The 20,184-nt window shown below is 32.5% G+C and overlaps 1 protein-coding gene across 1 annotated transcript; it reads right to left on the bottom strand.

Annotated features, from left to right (window-relative positions):
- Positions 1–12,083: 12,083 nt before the first annotated feature.
- On the bottom strand, positions 12,084–19,791 carry LOC131845617 (exonuclease 1). Its single transcript, XM_059194695.1, has 11 exons — positions 19,425–19,791; positions 19,130–19,249; positions 18,303–18,354; positions 17,437–17,646; positions 16,573–16,788; positions 16,121–16,280; positions 15,596–15,732; positions 14,966–15,180; positions 13,936–14,638; positions 13,149–13,351; positions 12,084–12,323 (listed from the first exon to the last, which is right to left on the bottom strand). The coding sequence occupies exons 1-11, from the start codon at positions 19,583–19,585 to the stop codon at positions 12,305–12,307; spliced, it is 2,196 nt and encodes a 731-aa protein (XP_059050678.1). The 5' UTR covers positions 19,586–19,791; the 3' UTR covers positions 12,084–12,304.
- Between the last annotated feature and the right edge of the window lie 393 nt (positions 19,792–20,184).

Raw genomic sequence — 20,184 nt, 5'->3', positions numbered from 1 at the left:
CTCGCCTAGTTCTGTTCTAGTTTGTGTTCTGTAACATCTACGTGTTTATCAAATGTTAGCAAATTTATAGAGTATTTAAATAAAAAACATTGCAAACATTTAAATAAAATTAAATATATTTTTCATGCAAGCTGGCGCCGTTAAATTTTATTTGGTTATAAATAATTTATTAGTTAACTAGCGCGGCTCCCAGAGGACTTAGATCCTTATTAAGTGGCACAATTCATTTGGCGCAAAATGGAGATAGATTAATGGCTTCGTTTATATTAGACAATATTATATTCCTGGTTGACGGTGAGACGACGGAATTAATAATTTAGGGCACGTGCGCATTCGTCCTGGCTCCAAGCCTTTATATAAATCAAAATATAAAAAAAACTGATTTATATAAAAAATATATAATTTATAATATATACCTCCTTTATGCACACAAATTAAAATTTGCTGCACACCCAATTTAACAATTAGACTGTTGTCACATATTCTTTGAAATGTAGATTTTTTGTTTTTGAAATGGCAAACAAGTTAACTACCCACCTAATGATAAGTGATAATCGTTACATAACTTAGTCACATTATAGCGTGATGTCCATAATATTATACTATCATGTGAAACCAGATTCCAGAAAACTAATACGAATGCCTTTTATACTGCAATTTTATTGCCTTATCTATATGCCACTCCCCAACCGAAACATAGAAACTGTTTTAAATTAAATTGATCCTAAAGAAACGGTCAATAATATGCATGTATATGATAATTTGCATGTTGTAATGTCTCACACAATGTCTGATGCCAACCTAAATGGATAGGCTTATTGTAATTTATAAAGTTTAGTGACCAAAATAAAATATGACAGTTTTCTTATGTGCTGTATCTTGTTCTCAATAGACATTTCATAATAATAAGTATTTTTGACTTTGATTTTATGGGTACAAAAGTAACGAATACAGCTTGATATATATGGTACATAGATACGTTATAAAATGCTACACGTGCCATGAATTTTAATCATAAAGTTCAACAAAAATAAAAATATATATTATGAGTTGAGGATAGAAAAATAATGGAAGCAGCCCTTGTGATGGATCCGATTAAAAATGCTTCCAATTAGACTTATAGCTCTAAGTCCACAAAAATTTGAGATAGTAAATTATTTTATACAAACATATAGGTATTGTTTCCAAAATGTTCATTTAAGTACCTAAGCTTAATTGACAAAGAAAATACTTTGTTAAGGAAATTGAAATGATATACCTAAACACCACAAATTCCCCTAAAGAGATATCCACTAAAGCATTATTACGAAAAGAGTAAAAATGAAAGCGGACAGCTGGGGTGGCCGCTACTTAATACCGGTTTTTTTTTATTCCCAACAAAATAGACGCAGAGTAATATTCGTTACTTTAGCAAAATTAAGTCTTATTTTGCGTGACACCGTTTACGTTTCTCCTTTTAAAATTAGAAGAAATGCTGGCGTCTGACAAATTGCATTTATTTCTCTCGCAGTAAATAGACTGAATATTTCTAATTTTAAATAGCGATTATAAAAGTCATAAATTAAGTACATTTAAAATAGTATAATATTTTTTTAACAATACATTTCAATTAGCATCAAACTTAGTTTAATCTTTCAAGTGTTTGGTTGTCTTTCAAGCGCCATTTACAAGTAAGTCTTTGTGCCCTTGGCAAGAAATCACTTAGGTACGGGGAACTCGGTAACCTTGAAGTAAAAAATGAAAACAAACTCCCCATAAACAAGGATTCCTACTTGACTATTACTACAATAAAACAATAAAAAGGGTATTGAAATGTAAGTTCCATTCCAAGTTCCCGCAGACAGATCTCAGGGAATCGGGAGAGCCTGTAGTAGATATGTACCTAATCATTAATAATGATTTCACTACTTGGCGCAATTCCAAATACAGCATGTGCTGAACCTACTGTATTTCTATAGTGATAAATCCAAATATGATAATGACGATGATGACATCCACTTTGCCGTAAGTCCGATAATATATATAGATAGGTATATTCAAGCTACTGTTTAATAAAATAAATAAGACTATAATGTCTTATTTATTTTATTAAACAGTAGCTTGATCTTGTACTCGAAGCAACGTGCCTAAGATATATATATAAAAAAATATAGATATTATATATAGATATAGATATATAAAAAATACATTATCTAAAGTCATTAAATAAATTAACTTTAATTAAATAAATTAATGTAGGTAATGACATAGGGTTCAATTAAACTTAATTTTCTAGATATATTTTTGTTTATTATTCATTAACAATTATCTAAGCTGATGTACTCATGTGTTAAACTTCTAAACTAATTTGATGTGATGTGCTGATGATATTGTAAATCCAAGAAAGGATGAATTCATGTGATTGACGACATTCTTTAAGTCTTCTTCTCCACCTTCCGACTGTATAAAAAATATATGCCGAAATACAGCCTTTCATTAATTTTTAAATCCATATTTATTTTACAGCCGCTTACTATTAAATAAAAAATATTTGCTTAAATGTATAACTACGTAATATTATGTTATCTGTGATATAACTAACACTAACTATTAGGTAAATAAGATTTTTTAATGGTGAGAAAGGAATTCTACCTACCATGATGTCTTGCTTGATTGCTTGACTTGCTTTCCCCTTTACGAAAATGATCTTACATTCTTTTGTACAAAAGAAAAAGACAATAAAAGAAATGTCAATTAGTGCAATCACTTTCATTATTATCTCACTCACTCTCATAAGTAATATTGTACTTTTAATGAATGTCGAGTCATTGGTCTGCTTTTCTTCTTCCTCTAACTATTAACTTATTGTACAGTAATGACCAGAGCAATATACGTACACGTGTAATCCAATCATAAGCTAGTCATTAATACGCACGTTTTTTTAATGCACTCTTAATTAATATCGAAGCAAATGGTCTGCCTTCCTTCTCCCTCCAACTTAAATTTTTAAGAGATATGACTGTGATATATATATTATTTGCAATACAATGGCTATAAAAATAGGAATATCTCATACATTATTTCAAGAGAGTATTCGTCAGCGAATGAACAAACCGTTTGGCACCCCGGGAGGTATGAGCTATGAAACATTATTTTTTAGCAGCCCCATTTATCAATTATTACGACCGTAGGCGGGTATCGGAAGCGAAATTAAGAAATAAGTCACTTGCGAAAAACTTTTCAGCCTGATTGTGATTTATTATTACTGAACCGTTCGAAAGTTTTCTTTTGATCGTTCAGTGCCTGTAGAAGAAATATGGGCATCAGGTATTTATGTCAAATCTTGCTTTAGCCTGTCACCTTTCAAAAGAAATCACAAATAGAATTCCACCTAAAAATAAACTGTAGTATAGTGTTCACTTATTTGTTATTTATGTCTTCTTGTATGTAAGTTGTTATCGACGTAATATCGGCTCGTTAGCCATAGCTCCACGTCTTTACTCCGCGGCGCTTGCGCAGGGAATCCCTTCCCTCTTGCGCACGGCGGTCCGTGTACGCTCGGCTCGAGACGATAGATAATAAACTGCTAGTGTTTCCACATACACTACATCTCTCTCCTTTTTAAGTTTATTTTCTTTTCAAGCATGAATCAATCCACTCTGTTAGGTATTTGTTCCTTGGAGACATGTGTGCTACGTTACACCGATGGTGGACTCATTTTGACACTATACTGCCACATATAAGCCGAATGCCTCTTATTCCTCTTTGTTATTGTGTAATATTATGTAAGATTAGTATAAAGCACTTCTGAAAAAATGTTGTATGTTTATGACCAGAATATCTCTATCATTATAGTCACTACTTTATATTTTGTAGGTTTAAGGTAAATACTTATATTTTTTTCCGTTCTATCTGTCTCATGCAATGTGTTATTTACATGTAGTATTTTTCTTTATCATGTACATTTGAAAACTGATTATCTAAAACATAATCTGGAATTTCTTCAAAACTCCCCACTATTTATTATTATCATTCCTTAAAATATTGATGGGTCCTGTGGTGGTATACCAGAATATTATTATTATATCAAGAGTTGCATCAACAATTGCAAACGACTTTCCACTATATTCTGTCTACATATCTGATATCAGTCCATGTAGTATTAATTGGGTATAACTATAACCATTCTTCATCGTACAAAATTATCTCTCTTATCACCTGCATTAATTCAGTGCTAAAATATTAGGAAAGGTTGTCAGACCAGTCTTTGAGCGATCGACATATACCACATATATCACCACAGCGACTCTACGTACTCCAGCAATCGTCAATTATATTAGTTATAGAAATTATGTTTTCGACCAAAATTAATTTGTGTCCTATGACTTTTGATTAATTATATTTTACTGAATCCGCTCCATTTCACTCCAATAATTAATATGCATTAAAACTGGCAATTTTTTATTACTTATATTCAACCGCAATTTAATGCAACATTCTATCAATTTACACTTTAATCAATAGGACACCATTCATCAATACACAATACAATGCTTGATGACCCCGCCAAAGACAATTTAACACAAACTGGACGTTAATACGCAATTTAATGCTTAACGACCCAGCCAACGCAATTTAATGCAACCTGTCCGCCAATACGCAATTTAATGCTTGACGGCCCAGTCCAACGCAATTTAATGCAATCTGTCCATCAGTTCGCAATTTAATGCCTGATGGCCCAGCCAAAGCAATTTAATGCAATCTGTCCATCAGTTCGCAATTTAATGCCTGATGGCCCAGCCAACGCAATTTAATGCAATCTGTCCATCAGTTCGCAATTTAATGCCTGATGGCCCAGCCAACGCAATTTAATGCAATCTGTCCATCAGTTCGCAATTTAGTGCCTGATGGCCCAGCCAACGCAATTTAATGCAATCTGTCCATCAGTTCGCAATTTAATGCCTGATGGCCCAGCCAACGCAATTTAATGCAACCTGTCCGTCAATACGCAATTTAATGCTTGACGGCCCAGTCTACCTTACCTCTGTAGCTCCTTTTTTAGAATATCAATGCCATTGTCACCGTCATTATAACTCCATTGAACTTCTTAATTCATCCTCTTTAAGTATTGGTTATTAGTATTATGCTCATAGTTTTTCTTCCTTTGCTAATTTCTTTAAGGTCATCTGAGCCAATAGTCACTTTATAAGCAAATCATGAACTCCTGCAAAACACCAAATTTTATAATTATAGCACAATTAAACGCCACTCTTATCCATTTAATTTTCACAATATATACATTTATGACTACTAATATTAAACATATTTCAGATTTATTTACTCCACAAGAATGTCCAGTAAATAATTCTAATCTAAAGTATAGGAATACTAATAGTATCCTCAGAACTATTTTTTTTTTCCAATAATGTATCGTTAGCAATTGTTACTATCATGCATCATGGTTTACATTATTATCTAGTAATAATAATAATAATTGTGCAGCCATAATATAACGCACCTCATTCACAATAATATACCTCGTATATAACGACTTCCTTGATTTAACTAATTCTTTGTGATCCCTTGGATTTTCCATAAGAATCGATGTAAAATATACATTTACATTGTGACATTATTATTATTTTTTTTAATTTGGAACAACACCTCTTTATAAGGAATTTTCTTAACCCAAAACCTTTATATAATGTTCCCACCAATGGTATGACCCTAACTCTACTTATCTCTTATAATGTGATTCATGTCAGGACATGTTTCGACGTACTTTTGTTCGTAGACCAATAATTGGTGTTCGATGGAAAGTAATGTAAAATTTTGTAAACACTGCTGCTCGTCACTATTGTTAAAGATTCAAGTTGAAATGGCTTAGACAGGTTTTTTACCTTTTTATAACGAAGTTTAGACCAACGTACCTTCAACAAATCTCAGTTCAACGAATTACTTGATATACTATATATATATATATTTTTTTTCGAATTGTTTTATCGAGGTTGCACTGTAGTACGTATGTAAAAGTTAAAACACGCTAATTTGTCTAAGCTACCCTGCAATGCGGCCAAAGTATTTAGAGACCGACCAACACCAGTACTATGACGATAAACAAATACATGTATATATTTTACAACTACTACAATGAAGCAGGTATCATTTCCTATTCGCTATCTCAAAACTCAAAACCACATTAATACACTTATTTCGCGTATCGCGACACTACACAACTCCAGCCGCAACTGGATTAACTGTCAATTAAAAATGACTCCCCATCGCTCCAACATCCCCGTCACATTCATATAAAACAGCTGTCAGCGCTGTCTGCATGTGATCACAAAACAAATTCTAACTCCATTCCACAGCTACTAAATGCGGTACATTAATGCAATTAAGGCTATTATTCCTATTATTTATTCAAGCTTCTTTAAATAAAGAATATTCATATTCTATTCCATGTTCCCGAAACTTCAAAGAATATAAAAAACATTTTTTTTTCCACTCTAATAACCCCTTCACTCATCCGCATAATGCATTAGGCGAGTAGGTACAATAATTCAGAACTTAATAGTAGTTCTATTTCATGTAACCATTATTGTGCAATTTCTAATTTACTGGTATTTTTAAATTAGAGAGAATCTTAAATATGATTCCATAAAGACATACCACCACTGTACTATACTATAGCTTATTATTAAAATTTAATCACTGTCATTGCTGTAAAATAATAGAATAATTCTATATACATAATTAGGTATCCTTTTTCTCGTTCCAGTGTTACCGACTATAGAAACCACACACCGCATATAGAAACAGCACTCCTGTACCTTACATCCGACCATAACTAGCGACACACTTCCTCGCAATATAATAGTCGGCATCTCAACCTCTTGACTACGTTGTTTTTTTTGTTTTTCTTCAACAAATTCATTAGACACTAAATTCACCAAACCAAAAGATTGCCTTCTAGGTCGCAAGTGTAGATGCGCGCTTCATTTTAACACAAAGCACAAATTGTTAAAAATATGCCAGACAAGTAGATAGGCACCTTGCACTACACAACATGTATAGTAGACCCCAACATAATATATCAAACTAATAATTAATCTACATTTAAAACCTTCCTATGCAAAACAATTGCAATTCCCACCGGCATCCATTGGAATGCTCACTAATAATTATTATTTATAAATTATATAATCCAAAAGCCAAATCCAATCCAAATAAAAACATTTTAACAACACTACTTCGCGGCTCTGCTCGAATACCAGAATAAAATAGTCTGCAGTTATTCCGAACAAATCATCCGCATCGAAATGTATGGGACATTGTTACCCAGATACTTCAACACTTGCAATCAATTAAGGCAAATATAAATATTGTCCACCAAGCACTGCTCAAACCGTGTGTGTCACCCCACCTTAGATTTTACTATTGTTGTTTTGTATATAACACCCAACATCAGTACTACATATAATGCAGGTACAATTGTCAGCTCACCGTCATTTGTAATAATATCGTATCACCCGACAACATCGTAATATTATCCCGTACAAAATGTAATATTAAGTTATCATGTGATCATTACAGTTAGAAAGAGGAACTTTAGACCACGTCCATTTGCAGCAATACTCTAAAAGAAAATAGTGACATTTGAACACTAGTCACCACCTCTGTATAAATACAATAAGGCGGCCCTATTGCCAAAAGTAATTAAAGTGCATCGACACCTAGAAAAGATAAAGCAAAACAAACGTCCGTGTCGTCCGCACGCAGTGCTCTATTATACTTCATACCCACAGGTCTATTGCATCACGTAATATGATGTCCCACTAAACATCTCACCGTCACCGTCTCATGAAACGAACATGCAGCGGCAACTACAATCATTACCGATTTTTTATTTCAACACGGAAATACGGAAGGGGGAATGGGATTGTTAAAATAATCCCACTGCTAACAATGTATCACGCCAGAGGGACCTCCACGCGGCTCCCCCCAGAAACCATCGCGACAAATTAACACGAACCCACCACGACGGGCCAACCGATCCTATCCCTCCCGCTCATTCTACCATACTCCATCAGTGCCACGCCAGCGCAGGCAGTACACCATTATCATACATTAAAAATAATAAATCACGGATATACGTAAACATATTACTACAATGATTATTAATACGACTATTCCTACCAGCTAGAGACACTATAGGTATAGCAAGTACAATTTATAATTAGGTACCTACTTACTTGGCGCAAATCGATCGTAAACCGATGTTACCCAGCTATTGTTTTTTCTATATAGGTCTATATAATTCGCTCCCCGTGCGGCCCCACCATAATCCTTCTAAATTTGTAATTACTCCGTACCCGTAGGTATATGTATATCTTATTAAATGATTTTGTACTTATCTTTATTTATATCCATTTTGCCTCGTCGCCACATATAGTGTTCACTTATTTGTTATTTATGTCTTCTTGTATGTAAGTTGTTATCGACGTAATATCGGCTCGTTAGCCATAGCTCCACGTCTTTACTCCGCGGCGCTTGCGCAGGGAATCCCTTCCCTCTTGCGCACGGCGGTCCGTGTACGCTCGGCTCGAGACGATAGATAATAAACTGCTAGTGTTTCCACATACACTACATGTAGGTCTAGCAATCTTTGCACACCGAAAATAGCCGAAATAAATTTACACTTTTTAAGAAGTAGTCTGCATCGGTATGTACCTACATCTCATCTATTTCTGCCGTTATAAGTGGTAACGTTTAGTTCTAAAGGTTTATGGCAGGCAATTTAGTCCTCAACAATAGCAACGCATGAGGAGTTATCTAACAACACTCCTATGGTGCGGTAGCACGAAGTACCTATTTATTGCGTATAGGTATCTAATTTCGTATATAAGGATGATAAGCAGAAATCAAATTGGAAATATCAACTCTTAGTTATTTATTAACGATAAGTTAAATTTGTTGTTGCATAGCATCTTGTAAGAAGATTCTTTAGATATTTACATATATTTTCTATTGTTATAAATGTTATATGTAAGTATCTTACTATTGTGTTCTTTATATGGTACCTATACCTAGAATTTATCCGACTAGTAGGTTTATTTAGGATCGCCTTGAACAAGAAACTAATTAATAACTTAGATATTGTTGTGTATGTAAGAAGATATATATTACGTAGGTAGGGTATATCAAAACACGATGGCTATGTTGGTGTAAGAGCAACTATTATAAATTTTTTATGCTTTAAAGGACAGCGCTTTAAAGCGAAACTATGGCTTGAAATTTTCATGGACTCGCCTTGCAACTTTGAGAACCACTGATTCCAGTCATAAGAAAAAAATATCAAGCGGGTTTAGAACATGCAGTTTGGTTAGCCGACGTGTTACTAATTACAATTTACTTGTCAACATAAAAGAAAAAACATAAAAAGACTATATTTTTTATATACCTACAACAGCTACATGATAAACAAAATGACGGTCAACCTTATGAAATGAATATCCTTCGTCTATGAACCGTCATAGACGAAGGATATTCATTTCATACTATTAGAGTACTATGGACATCACATCACTGTATACGGCGACATATTTCAATATACTTAACAATAAGAAAAATGTTCATCGCGTGCAGTTCCGGATGGACTAGCCGAACAGGTTCTTAGTAGTTGAAGTGCTAACTAAAGGATTCCTCTTAAATATAACATAGAGCTGCATAAAATTGAGAGCACAGTGCTCGAGAAAATCAGTGCTCTTACTCGCCTTTCTTCACCAATTGAAAGAGAACCTTCTATTTATTTCAAGTCAGTTTAAAATTGTATAAAATATTCAATATTTTCATGATCGTGCATTATTTTACGGCCATTTACATTTCAAATAATTTAATTAACCTGCAATACCAGAAGAGCTGGCACCAGGGATGCCTACCTTACACTTACGAAGAAATCTGATAAAAATATTTAATATTAGGATAATTTAACTCTCTAACCTTATGCACGGTAATATTTTTTACTGATTTTAAAATCTTATATTTGTATGAAAATATTCGTACGGTTGGCATCCCTGGCCGACACCCACTCGTTGCTGACGTTATCGCTCGCCAACGCACACTGAACCTGCCATATTAATGCTGAGAACGATTTTTCGAACCCGCAACACCCTTTAAAAATACAGGGGCATGTTTTTTCAGGTTGCCACAATATTGTTTGCATCACGACTTCCCATTATCGTGAAACAAAACAAAAATTCGTTACGATAACACGCCAGGACGTCGGTTTATATGGACTACGTAGTTCTAATATTTTTTCATATACTTAACTGAAATGATAAATAACCTAAGATAGCCGAATAGATGAAAAGTGGCTTTGCCTATATACATACGCCATCTACACAAATCACGATAGTCTCATATCTACCCCCATAGGTCGCTATTCCTCGGTACTAAGTACTTTTTTCATGGATTTTGATGGTCTCATTAAAAATTTATTTTAATTTAACAATACCTTCAAACTATTACTTAATTGAAATAATAATACCACTATTTGTAATTACCATATGATTTAGCATTTATAATAATTCTTAATATAGCGTCCACAACAAATTTAGATGGCCTAAGCCAATTGTTGTTGTTTAAAAAAAATATTAATTACATTTTTACTTTTTTAATTATTTAAATAAACAATACAACACATTGTCGCCTTTCAATTTTATATTTAACACTTCTTATTGAATTCAATCATCCCCCTCACCCCCATAGGAACCAAGTCTATGCTAATTCTATCGTTAACCAATATCGAGTTTCATCGAAATTCGTTATAGCGAGAGAAATTTTAATTACACGCTAAGTGGAAAATATTCAAATGAACCCAGGGACTAAACAATAGCAACATTCATTCGAAACCAATTTAATTTTGGGGTCGACGAGCGCGGATTAACTGACACCCATAAAGTATACCTAGGATATAGATACCTATGTATGTACTTTACTCTATTTTAAACCGTTTTTGTTTATTATTAAGTCCTCTATAGTGACATATCAAATCAATAATAACTGTAACGGCTAACTGTTAAGACCATACTTTAAGGTCCATTTTAATAGCTAAAGTTTCGTGTTTTAATATTAATATCACAAAATCTAAGTCGTAAAAGGAGTCTTTGTGACTCTTCCAACCCCTTGTAATCAGTTTGTGATGACCCACCCCTCACGATGTAAACGTTATTTAATAACCTGTTCATTTATTAATGTATGTGTATGTAATGTATGGTGTTACTTGTAATATTTATTGTAATGAAAACTTTAACAAAAAGTTTGACTATTAGTTGGAAATTGTCGAATAAATGTATGTATGTATATCAAATACACTGTATTTTTATGCATATTTACATATTTACAAGTCGAGTACTGTTTAATCAAGAAACTCCTTTTTGATGCAAGTTTGAGTACCTCAGACACCTATGTGAAGTACTTACTATCCCTGAGTTGTGGCCCTAAAACGCTGGAACTTATGTCAACTTTCTTTAAATAAGCTTCGGAAGATAGGTTGTTTTTTACAGGATAAAAGACACTACCTACGATGCCTACGATGTATCTCACGAGACATCGCTATTGTCGGAGTTACGGGGTGGTCACAGCTCTACAAAGCTGTAATCAGGATGTTTAAAATAGGTCACGTGACGTACGTAAATAGTGTAAGAGGCAGGTAGCCTGTGTCCTCTGCTACGTATAAATTAAATTACATAAAAAATGGTTGAGCCTCTAAGTAGTATCTCGCGAAGAAAAATTTGAACCAGAAACCTTTCGGTTTCGTTGGAAACCATTTTGTTTCATATCTGGTAAATTCGCTACGATGGACAGACTGGCCAGTTACATTATCATCTTCCATTGGTACCCTAACAGTGTATAACGTTAGAGTAGGTGGTTACACAATTCTATAATCATCCATTAAAAAAATACAATTAATGGAGGAATTTTGTACTTATAGTAACACAATAAACTGCGTTTAGTGAAACGTCGCGTTGTTGTTAATGGACATAATTTAAACAAACTATAGATAACGTTAAAAAATCTTTATTGTAATTATATTGACGGAATAGTCACATAATCAGTGTTTCACTTATCACATAAAAAAATTATACCAGTAATATCACAATTAGCGACGTCCAGGATACAAATTTTACACTCATTCTGTCGCATTAACAAATAAAACTGTATTTTAATTCTTAAAGCACTAAGTAGAAAATAAAATAGGATATTAACAATAACTCATAATTAAACATTATATAACACTGCGACACTGCATAATCACAAAAGATCACCTCTTCAAAACAGGCCTGAAAAAATATACGTATCAATTAATTATAGAATATTAGTAATTATTATTATTTATACTCAGAAATATTAATATTTCGTAGTAACGTAGATATACATACATTCGAGTAGTCATGAACCAAAGGATAAGTATTACCCATTTGTCAATTCCGCCATTAGGTAAGAAACATATAGTACAGTACAATAATAAATACATGTAATAAAATTCTCCTTTACATTTATAAAAATGAACGTCACCTTAATACTAATGTCCTCTAAGTACTCCTTGTAATTCTACTGTCTTGAAAATCTCCAGCACCCGCAGAGAGCGCTATCACCTACTTAAAAACTATCTAAGAGATCTGGAAAAGACGGGCCATTCATAACTTACACTACACGTTTAGGAGGAAGGTCGATAAACTTAATAATATTACCAACTACATGTCTATAAAAATAAAGTTGAAATTGGCGGGGCACCAGTGGAGGATGATAGGATGAAATTAAAGTCAGATCAGTTAGCCCAACGTGACAAATTCGCCGGGAAAGTATCGCGATGGTTTCCGGGGATGGAGTGGAGTGACCGCGTGGAGGTCGATCTGACATGGTACATTACTAGCAATGTGATCATTAGTCCACATTACTAACAATCCCCTTCCCCCCAGAAGGGAGAGTCTCAACTATGTGACCAGCTGTTGGCAGAGGCGTTAGGAATCAAAAATCACGAAATTCTTGCGCCCCAATTTATGAATAGGACCCAGACAAGCTTCCTAAGCTTGTTAGTGTCATGAAAACACCGATTATCTAAATTACATTAATTTAAAAGCAGCACATTTTAATAAGGTACTTACTTTTTCTGGAATCCAAATTTACTCAGCAAAGTGGGTTGATTACTCGGTAAAGATGTCGTCCTTTTAAGAACAGGAGCTTTACTTATTGACCTTTTAATACTATTTGTCCCACCTATTTTATTAGGTTGACTATTAGGGATTATAGGTTTTTGCGATTCTTTCCATAACAGCTTCGATTTTGGTGGACTTGATCCGAATGAACTCTGCAATATAATTGTTCCTTAATAACATATTATTACGTTTATTGACATTAAAGATTGTAGTAATCGGCTCATTTCTACTTTCGACGTTTACTTTGCTCTACCTTGGCGTCGAGGTAGCGTTTGCGCTACGTATGTTTGACGGGCATTCGCCCACAATAAGAACCACAGGTGCAAAATGGGCAGACTCTAGCAAAATAAATAATCAGACCAGACAACTTTAGGATATTGGAGGGAAGGGAATTGTTATTGATTGCTATATATGCACTTCCCCCTGGAAACCATCTTGGTAAATTTTCATTTGCCAATATGGGTTGACTGACCTAACGTCATATTCATCTTATTGCCCTACACTGGTAGGTACCAGTGGGCGTCAGCGTAAACCATTGACGCCGGCGGGGTCATCATTACTTTATAATATACAAAAAAAACTATATAATATATACATATATAGATATTAATAAGCCACAATATCCAGATTGAGGATACTGTAATAGCATATTTCATTGGAAGGCAAGCAAGCAAGGAATAATATATTACCATTTAGATTTCTTATTCTATCATATTTCCAGACAAATATAACTAACCTGTGAATCAAGTGGCGTAATTAATGTTTCCAAAGGATAAGTATTTTCAATAACCGATTCTTGACTAAAGATGTCATTGGACAGTTTTTCTTCGAGTATCCTTAACTGATTGTTTTGTCGCGAACTAGGCTCCAAAATTGGACTCCTCTGACATTTCACCGGACTGCTTTGCGGTGAATTTTCTTTTTGAGAACTATTAAATTGAGAATCAGGTATCTCTATACAATCTGTATTTATTTCTAATGAACGTGTCACACTTTCAACTAACTTAACTTTAAAAGGGTTTCTACTTAGCTTATCAGGAGATTCTTCTACTGTAACATTATCATTAACACTATCAATAATACTTTCCTTACAATTACTCGTTGAGGTATCACTTGAGGTAGAATTAAAAAATTTACTCTCTACAACATGATCATCCAAGACCGTTCTAGGGAATTTACTAAGTCTTTTCAATATGGAATAACTTCCATTCTTAGAACTACATTTCTTAAATGACCTCTGTTTATTCTCCAAAATAGGAGATTTCTCTTTTTGTGTTTCAAGTTCTTTTATGATGTCGTCATCATGTAAGGCCACATTGTGACTGCCTTGGGTGTCAAATTGAGTGAGAGATTGGTTCAATTGAAAATCATTGTCAGATTTTGGTTTCTTGCACACTGGTTCCATGCAGTACATATTACTTAGATTTTCTATCGTTAAACTGTAAACATAAATGAAAATATATTATAAAATCTTTAAAAAAGCTTATTGGACTAATTGCTTCAACAGCTATATATAGTATAATATTTTAGAATTTCTTTCTAAAATTATATTGAATTAATGTCTTTTGAACGAAATTTTTCAGCTATACAAACCCTTTATTTTCATATGGTTGCTGATTTTAACATGCTTTTCAATTTTTATGTACGATGGATAGACTCAAAACATTCACTTTCAGAAACAGAACTTCACAATTGTTTTACCAGTAGCAAGTTACATAAACATTATAGTTTCTTTTATTGAGTCTGAGACTCTCCTACATACATACCTTTGGTCTTCTGTTTCGGGAATATATTTACTAACAAGGTTCACTATTTTCTTTTTCGGTCTGGTCTGTGGAACTGCTATAATAGGTTCCACTTTTTTTACTTTCTTTTGCCACGGACATGGATCACTTAAATGTTCTTTAAAATTCTCATTCCAAATACTAGGATGTGTAGACACACCTTTATTTTTCCAACTGCTTGTTTTTATACGGCCATCCTAAAACAAGTAGATGATTTTCATATAGGGACGTATTATATTTTAGTAATATCTCATAAAATGTTCATTCGTTTATTTCATTCATTTTTACATCTAATCTATATTATTTTTAAACCAGATACAAATCAAAGCAGTTTTAAACTACGGATGTAATAAAGTTAAATAAATAAGTTAAAATATAACCGATGAAACGTCAGGTCAGTCACTGGTTGCGAGGTACGTTGACGTGGTTATTTTGTATAGCACAAATTCCCTATTTATACAAAACTTGTATAAATAGGGAATTTTTTAATTATATACTTAAAAAGCTTAAATTATACATTACAATCACAATTATGATCAAAACACAATACAGCAGAAAAAATGCTGATGAAATAAAATATTCTGCATCTGAAAAAATTTAAGTAACACTTACAGTATTCTCTCTGTAGTCTGGATGCCAATCGTCCATTTTATTTAATGTGAAGGGGTCTAAATTTCCAAGTGCTAGCTCAAAAGCTATCTTGGCATCCAACAACTCGCCAGCATTGACGCACAGCGCCTGTTCTATATCTATAAAGAAAATAACTTATATAATGTTATTCTTAAATACTATTTGTATTTATTTGCGTGGCAATCCAAATTACATAATAAAATTGAAGAAAAATAAAATATAAAAAGTAGATAATTTCATTACATACATTTCTCTATTTTTATAAATAGATATAAATCTTAGACTATGATATTAAAACCCCTTTTACGTTATTGTAATATTTATTCAACACAATAGATAAAAATTGGTGCTAGTTAGTGTTATAATTTATGCTTCAAAACTCATACTAACTTTATGAGCTAAGTAGTTTATTTACAGAATTAAATTTAGAACCACTCTCCTCTAGCATACTCAGGCCTTGAAATTTACAATTCTCTATGAGACCTTACAAATTCACAAAAAAATTACCTTCATCATCAGGTTCTGTGAGCCTCACCATCTGCCTCACCAATGGATCGTATACATACTGATGTTTGAAAGTGGCTTCTGCCTTTAGAAAACTCTCCCTGTACTCGTCAGTTACTGTTAAATTCGATTTGTTGAAGAAACTCGGTAATTTTCTAAGTGCCTGTAATCGATTAAAATAGAAATATGTTATATATTAGAATATATCTACACAAATAACATTTGTGTGTGGTGTGTTTGGTATGTTGTTATTCTTTCACGCAAAAACTACTGAACGTATTTTGATGAAACTTTAAAGTGATATAACTTATACATTAGAATAACACATAGGCTATAATTTAAAAATATACTAAGTATATAAATTAGGTGAAATTTGACAAATGTCAAATTTTTGCAAACATCATACAGTTAGTTTTTCAAGCTAATCAAACAAACAATTAGTAATATTTACTCACATTCGCAAAGTTAGACTCGCGTGTGGCCGTAACGAACTGCCGCGCCTTCGCAAGTCCGATCCCAGGCAGTGACGAGAGATAATCACACCCTGACATGATGCACATCTGTCTAAACTTATCGAATGTGTAATGCTCAATCGGGCACTTCATCACCAAAGGAAGTTTAGCTGTTTCCACCAAAGTGCCATTACCATCTAAATCCATTTTAAAAAGGACCTGAAATTATTGAATGTCAAAATATATATGTATACATCCTTACCAATATTTTAAATGCAAAAGTAACTCTGTGTCTCTCTGTCTGTCGCGCTAAAACGATTTAAATAAATTTTGGTACAGAGACAGTTTAATTTTTTAATGTGAAAAATAATCTATAAAGAGATCGGTTGAATAGAAATATCGTCATTTTTAATGCTAGAAGCTTGAAACTTATTTTTTAGGCTGTTTATTAAATATAAATAAATATGACATTCAAAGATTGTAACAAGTTTAATTTTATGTATTTTATTTGTAAAATAATCGGGCAAAATGTGTTGAGATTTTCTCAGACCTAAATAGTCAAAATAAAAATAAACTAACAAGTACAAAATTGTAAAATAAAACCAATGTATTCAGAATAAGCAAATATATCCATAAAATACAATAAATATATATATAACAATAAGCAAATTATGTTACTCCCCAATATTTCACAAGGAACAGGTGGCTAACAAGAAGGAAGGTTCACGATGTCAAGAAATAGCCGCGACATAAATACTCTACTCTCCACTATAAGTGGTCAACGAGCCTGCAGCTCTCTGATGTTAAATAATTACTGGCACTTACAATATGCCGCTACGTAAATCTAGCGAAAAATAAAAAAGCTACCTTGGTACATCCAAACAAGACTAGATCAGAATCCTCTGTTATAACTACATGAGCGATGTTTTTAATGTTCAAATAGGCCAATTGCGAGTCTGCTTCGTAGGGAGCCACAATACAGTCCACATTAAGCCTCCGGCATTCTTTGATGAGGCTAAGGGCCATTGCATGGGTGATGTCCACACTACGTCGCATGTATGATCGTGCCTCATCTACCTGTAAATGTTCTGATGTAAAAAGTGAGATAAAATTACTGAGTACTGTAACTCAAGATCATATTGAAGTGATACAGGGGATTGGTTGAATAATGTTTAACATTATGTTGGTCCCAAATTTCCAATATAATGAGGATAGGAATAGATTACTTCATATCATAAAAACCCTATTATATGCTTAATAAATTAGACCTTAGTTTTATAAATATTATCAAAAACTTACAAAACCGCAGGTGAACACTTGGATGTGTATCTTATGTGTTAGACATGTCTCATAAGAAAGTGATGGTAGTGGTACAGTAGCAAAGATAACATGGTTTAATTAAAGCATCACTGAAACATCGCACTACACCAATCCTCCATTATGCATTATAATACAAAATATAATATTTTTAAATATATACAAAATTAATATTTAACAAATTATATTTAATATCTACAAAATTAATGATAATGTTGTATTGTACAATTATTGCAAAACACATAATTTATAAACAGCTGTATCAACATCAATAGATTGATGGAATATTGTTATATTTGTACATAGTATTAATTTTGTTAGTTGAATTAGCCTTTTCTTATTGATTATTAGAAAATTATTAAAAATTACAATAATGTCCTGGACTGTTAGTAAAATTGAGCAAAAGTGCAAATTACCTTCCCAAGACTTAGCAATTCAGCTGCTCTCTTTTTAGATATGTCTCTAGATCTGTAATCATGAATAAACAATGTAAGTATAAAGAATTTATTTACTCTATAAATATCCTCAAATACATAAATAAATACTCTATAATGCATACCCAGCAAGCAAAAGGCAAGTAGGTAGACAGAGAAAAGATGGTCCGATGACATAAAAAAAATAGCAGGAAAAATGCATTAGTGTAACTACAAATAAAAAATCATGGAGAATTTGCTCCAGAGGAGGCTTTTACCCACATGGAGCCATATATAAAGAAACCAAATTAATTAAAGTTAAATTATATATTTAAAATTGTAATTATATAAAAAATAAAACTTAAATAAATAAATAAATTCCCCAAACTAGGTATTTTATGATTTCTATAAAGTACCAAGGCTTAGGCTCTACAAACTGCAAAACAAGTAGTTCAGCAAACAACACTTATATATTGCATATAAGTTTATAACATATGAGACAGATATACAATATGTATATTAATTTGAAAGAATATTCATTTCATTATTTGGTGTTGGGGTAAAATGCTTAACATATCTTGATGACATTTTATCTTATATATAAAATACTAATGTCACAATGTTAGTCACCATACTCCTCTGAAATGGCTAGACCAATTATTATGAAATCAGCTTTGAGAATCGAGAATTTTTCCTACCCTATGAGACAAGGGTTGTCCACCAACCCCTATGTTTTAATAACGATTTTAATTTATATGGCAAAAGAATGTTTGCTGGGGCAGCTAGTATGAAATAAAATTATAACCACTAGAAAACTATGAATTACTCACTCTCTCCTTTTAGATTCAGTCATTGCTTTTGCTGGTAGATGTCTGCCATCAAACACAAGGATGGGTTTAATATTCTTTGATAAAAGCATATTCACATACTTCAAACAATACTTTATATGTCTGAAAAAATGAGTTATAGTTATAGAAGAAAAAGGGTTAAGTATTTTAAAAAAAATTATATTGATAAACTAATAATAAAATAAGCATAAAAATAGTACAAGTATACTTAGACTTATATAAGTTCACGATTTTTAATATATATTTCATTATATATAAGATAAATTATAATACTTACATATCTGTTTCTTCACCTCGAACTATTTTATCAGCACAAGCAAAAGCTCCCTTGTGCAGCCAACAGTAGGAATCAATAGCCACAGTACATCCATTAAATTCACTAACATTAACACGTCTAGAAGCTTTTTCTATAAAAGGCAATAATCCCGTAATACCCATGATTTTTATTTACAGTTTTAATTTAGGTTTAATAAATGGCAAATATAAGCATCGAGTTGCTTATAATATTTCGGTAGGACAATAAAATCATTAACTTTAATCGTGCATTAAACACATCTATATTAATAAATAATGTAAAATCACAAAGAGAAGCAATAAATACATATTAGAATTAAAAATCACGATTTCTTTAATCCCTAACTGTTTCGCGCGTAGCGCGGCAATGTAGTTAAATTGTCAATTAAATGTCAGTGTCAGTAACAGCTGTCAATAGAAAATAAATGACGTTTACAAGGTTTGCTACGGTTTCACATTGGTACGGTTAAATCATTAACCTTAGATTTTATTTTATTTTAGAGTTTAATGCTGGTTGCATTAAAGAATCAATGACTAAAAAAGTAAAATAAAAAGTAAAGTATATTATTTTAACTATCAAATTTCTATATAATATATAAGGTACATACTATATATATTAAATAGAAATTGTATAGTTCATTTCAGATGTTTTTCATAATTTTACTTTATAAATGCCACGTAAATATAAAATGGTCATAGCCATTGAGCGCTCATTTTGAAAAACTTACTTTAAATTTATACTT

This window comes from Achroia grisella, unplaced genomic scaffold, assembly GCF_030625045.1.
Source record: "Achroia grisella isolate CSIRO2021 unplaced genomic scaffold, CSIRO_AGI_Agris_v1 utg478, whole genome shotgun sequence".
Classification (NCBI taxonomy): Eukaryota; Metazoa; Arthropoda; class Insecta; order Lepidoptera; family Pyralidae; genus Achroia; species Achroia grisella.
Note: the sequence above shows the minus strand (reverse complement) of the source record. Positions and strands in the feature narration are given on the sequence as shown.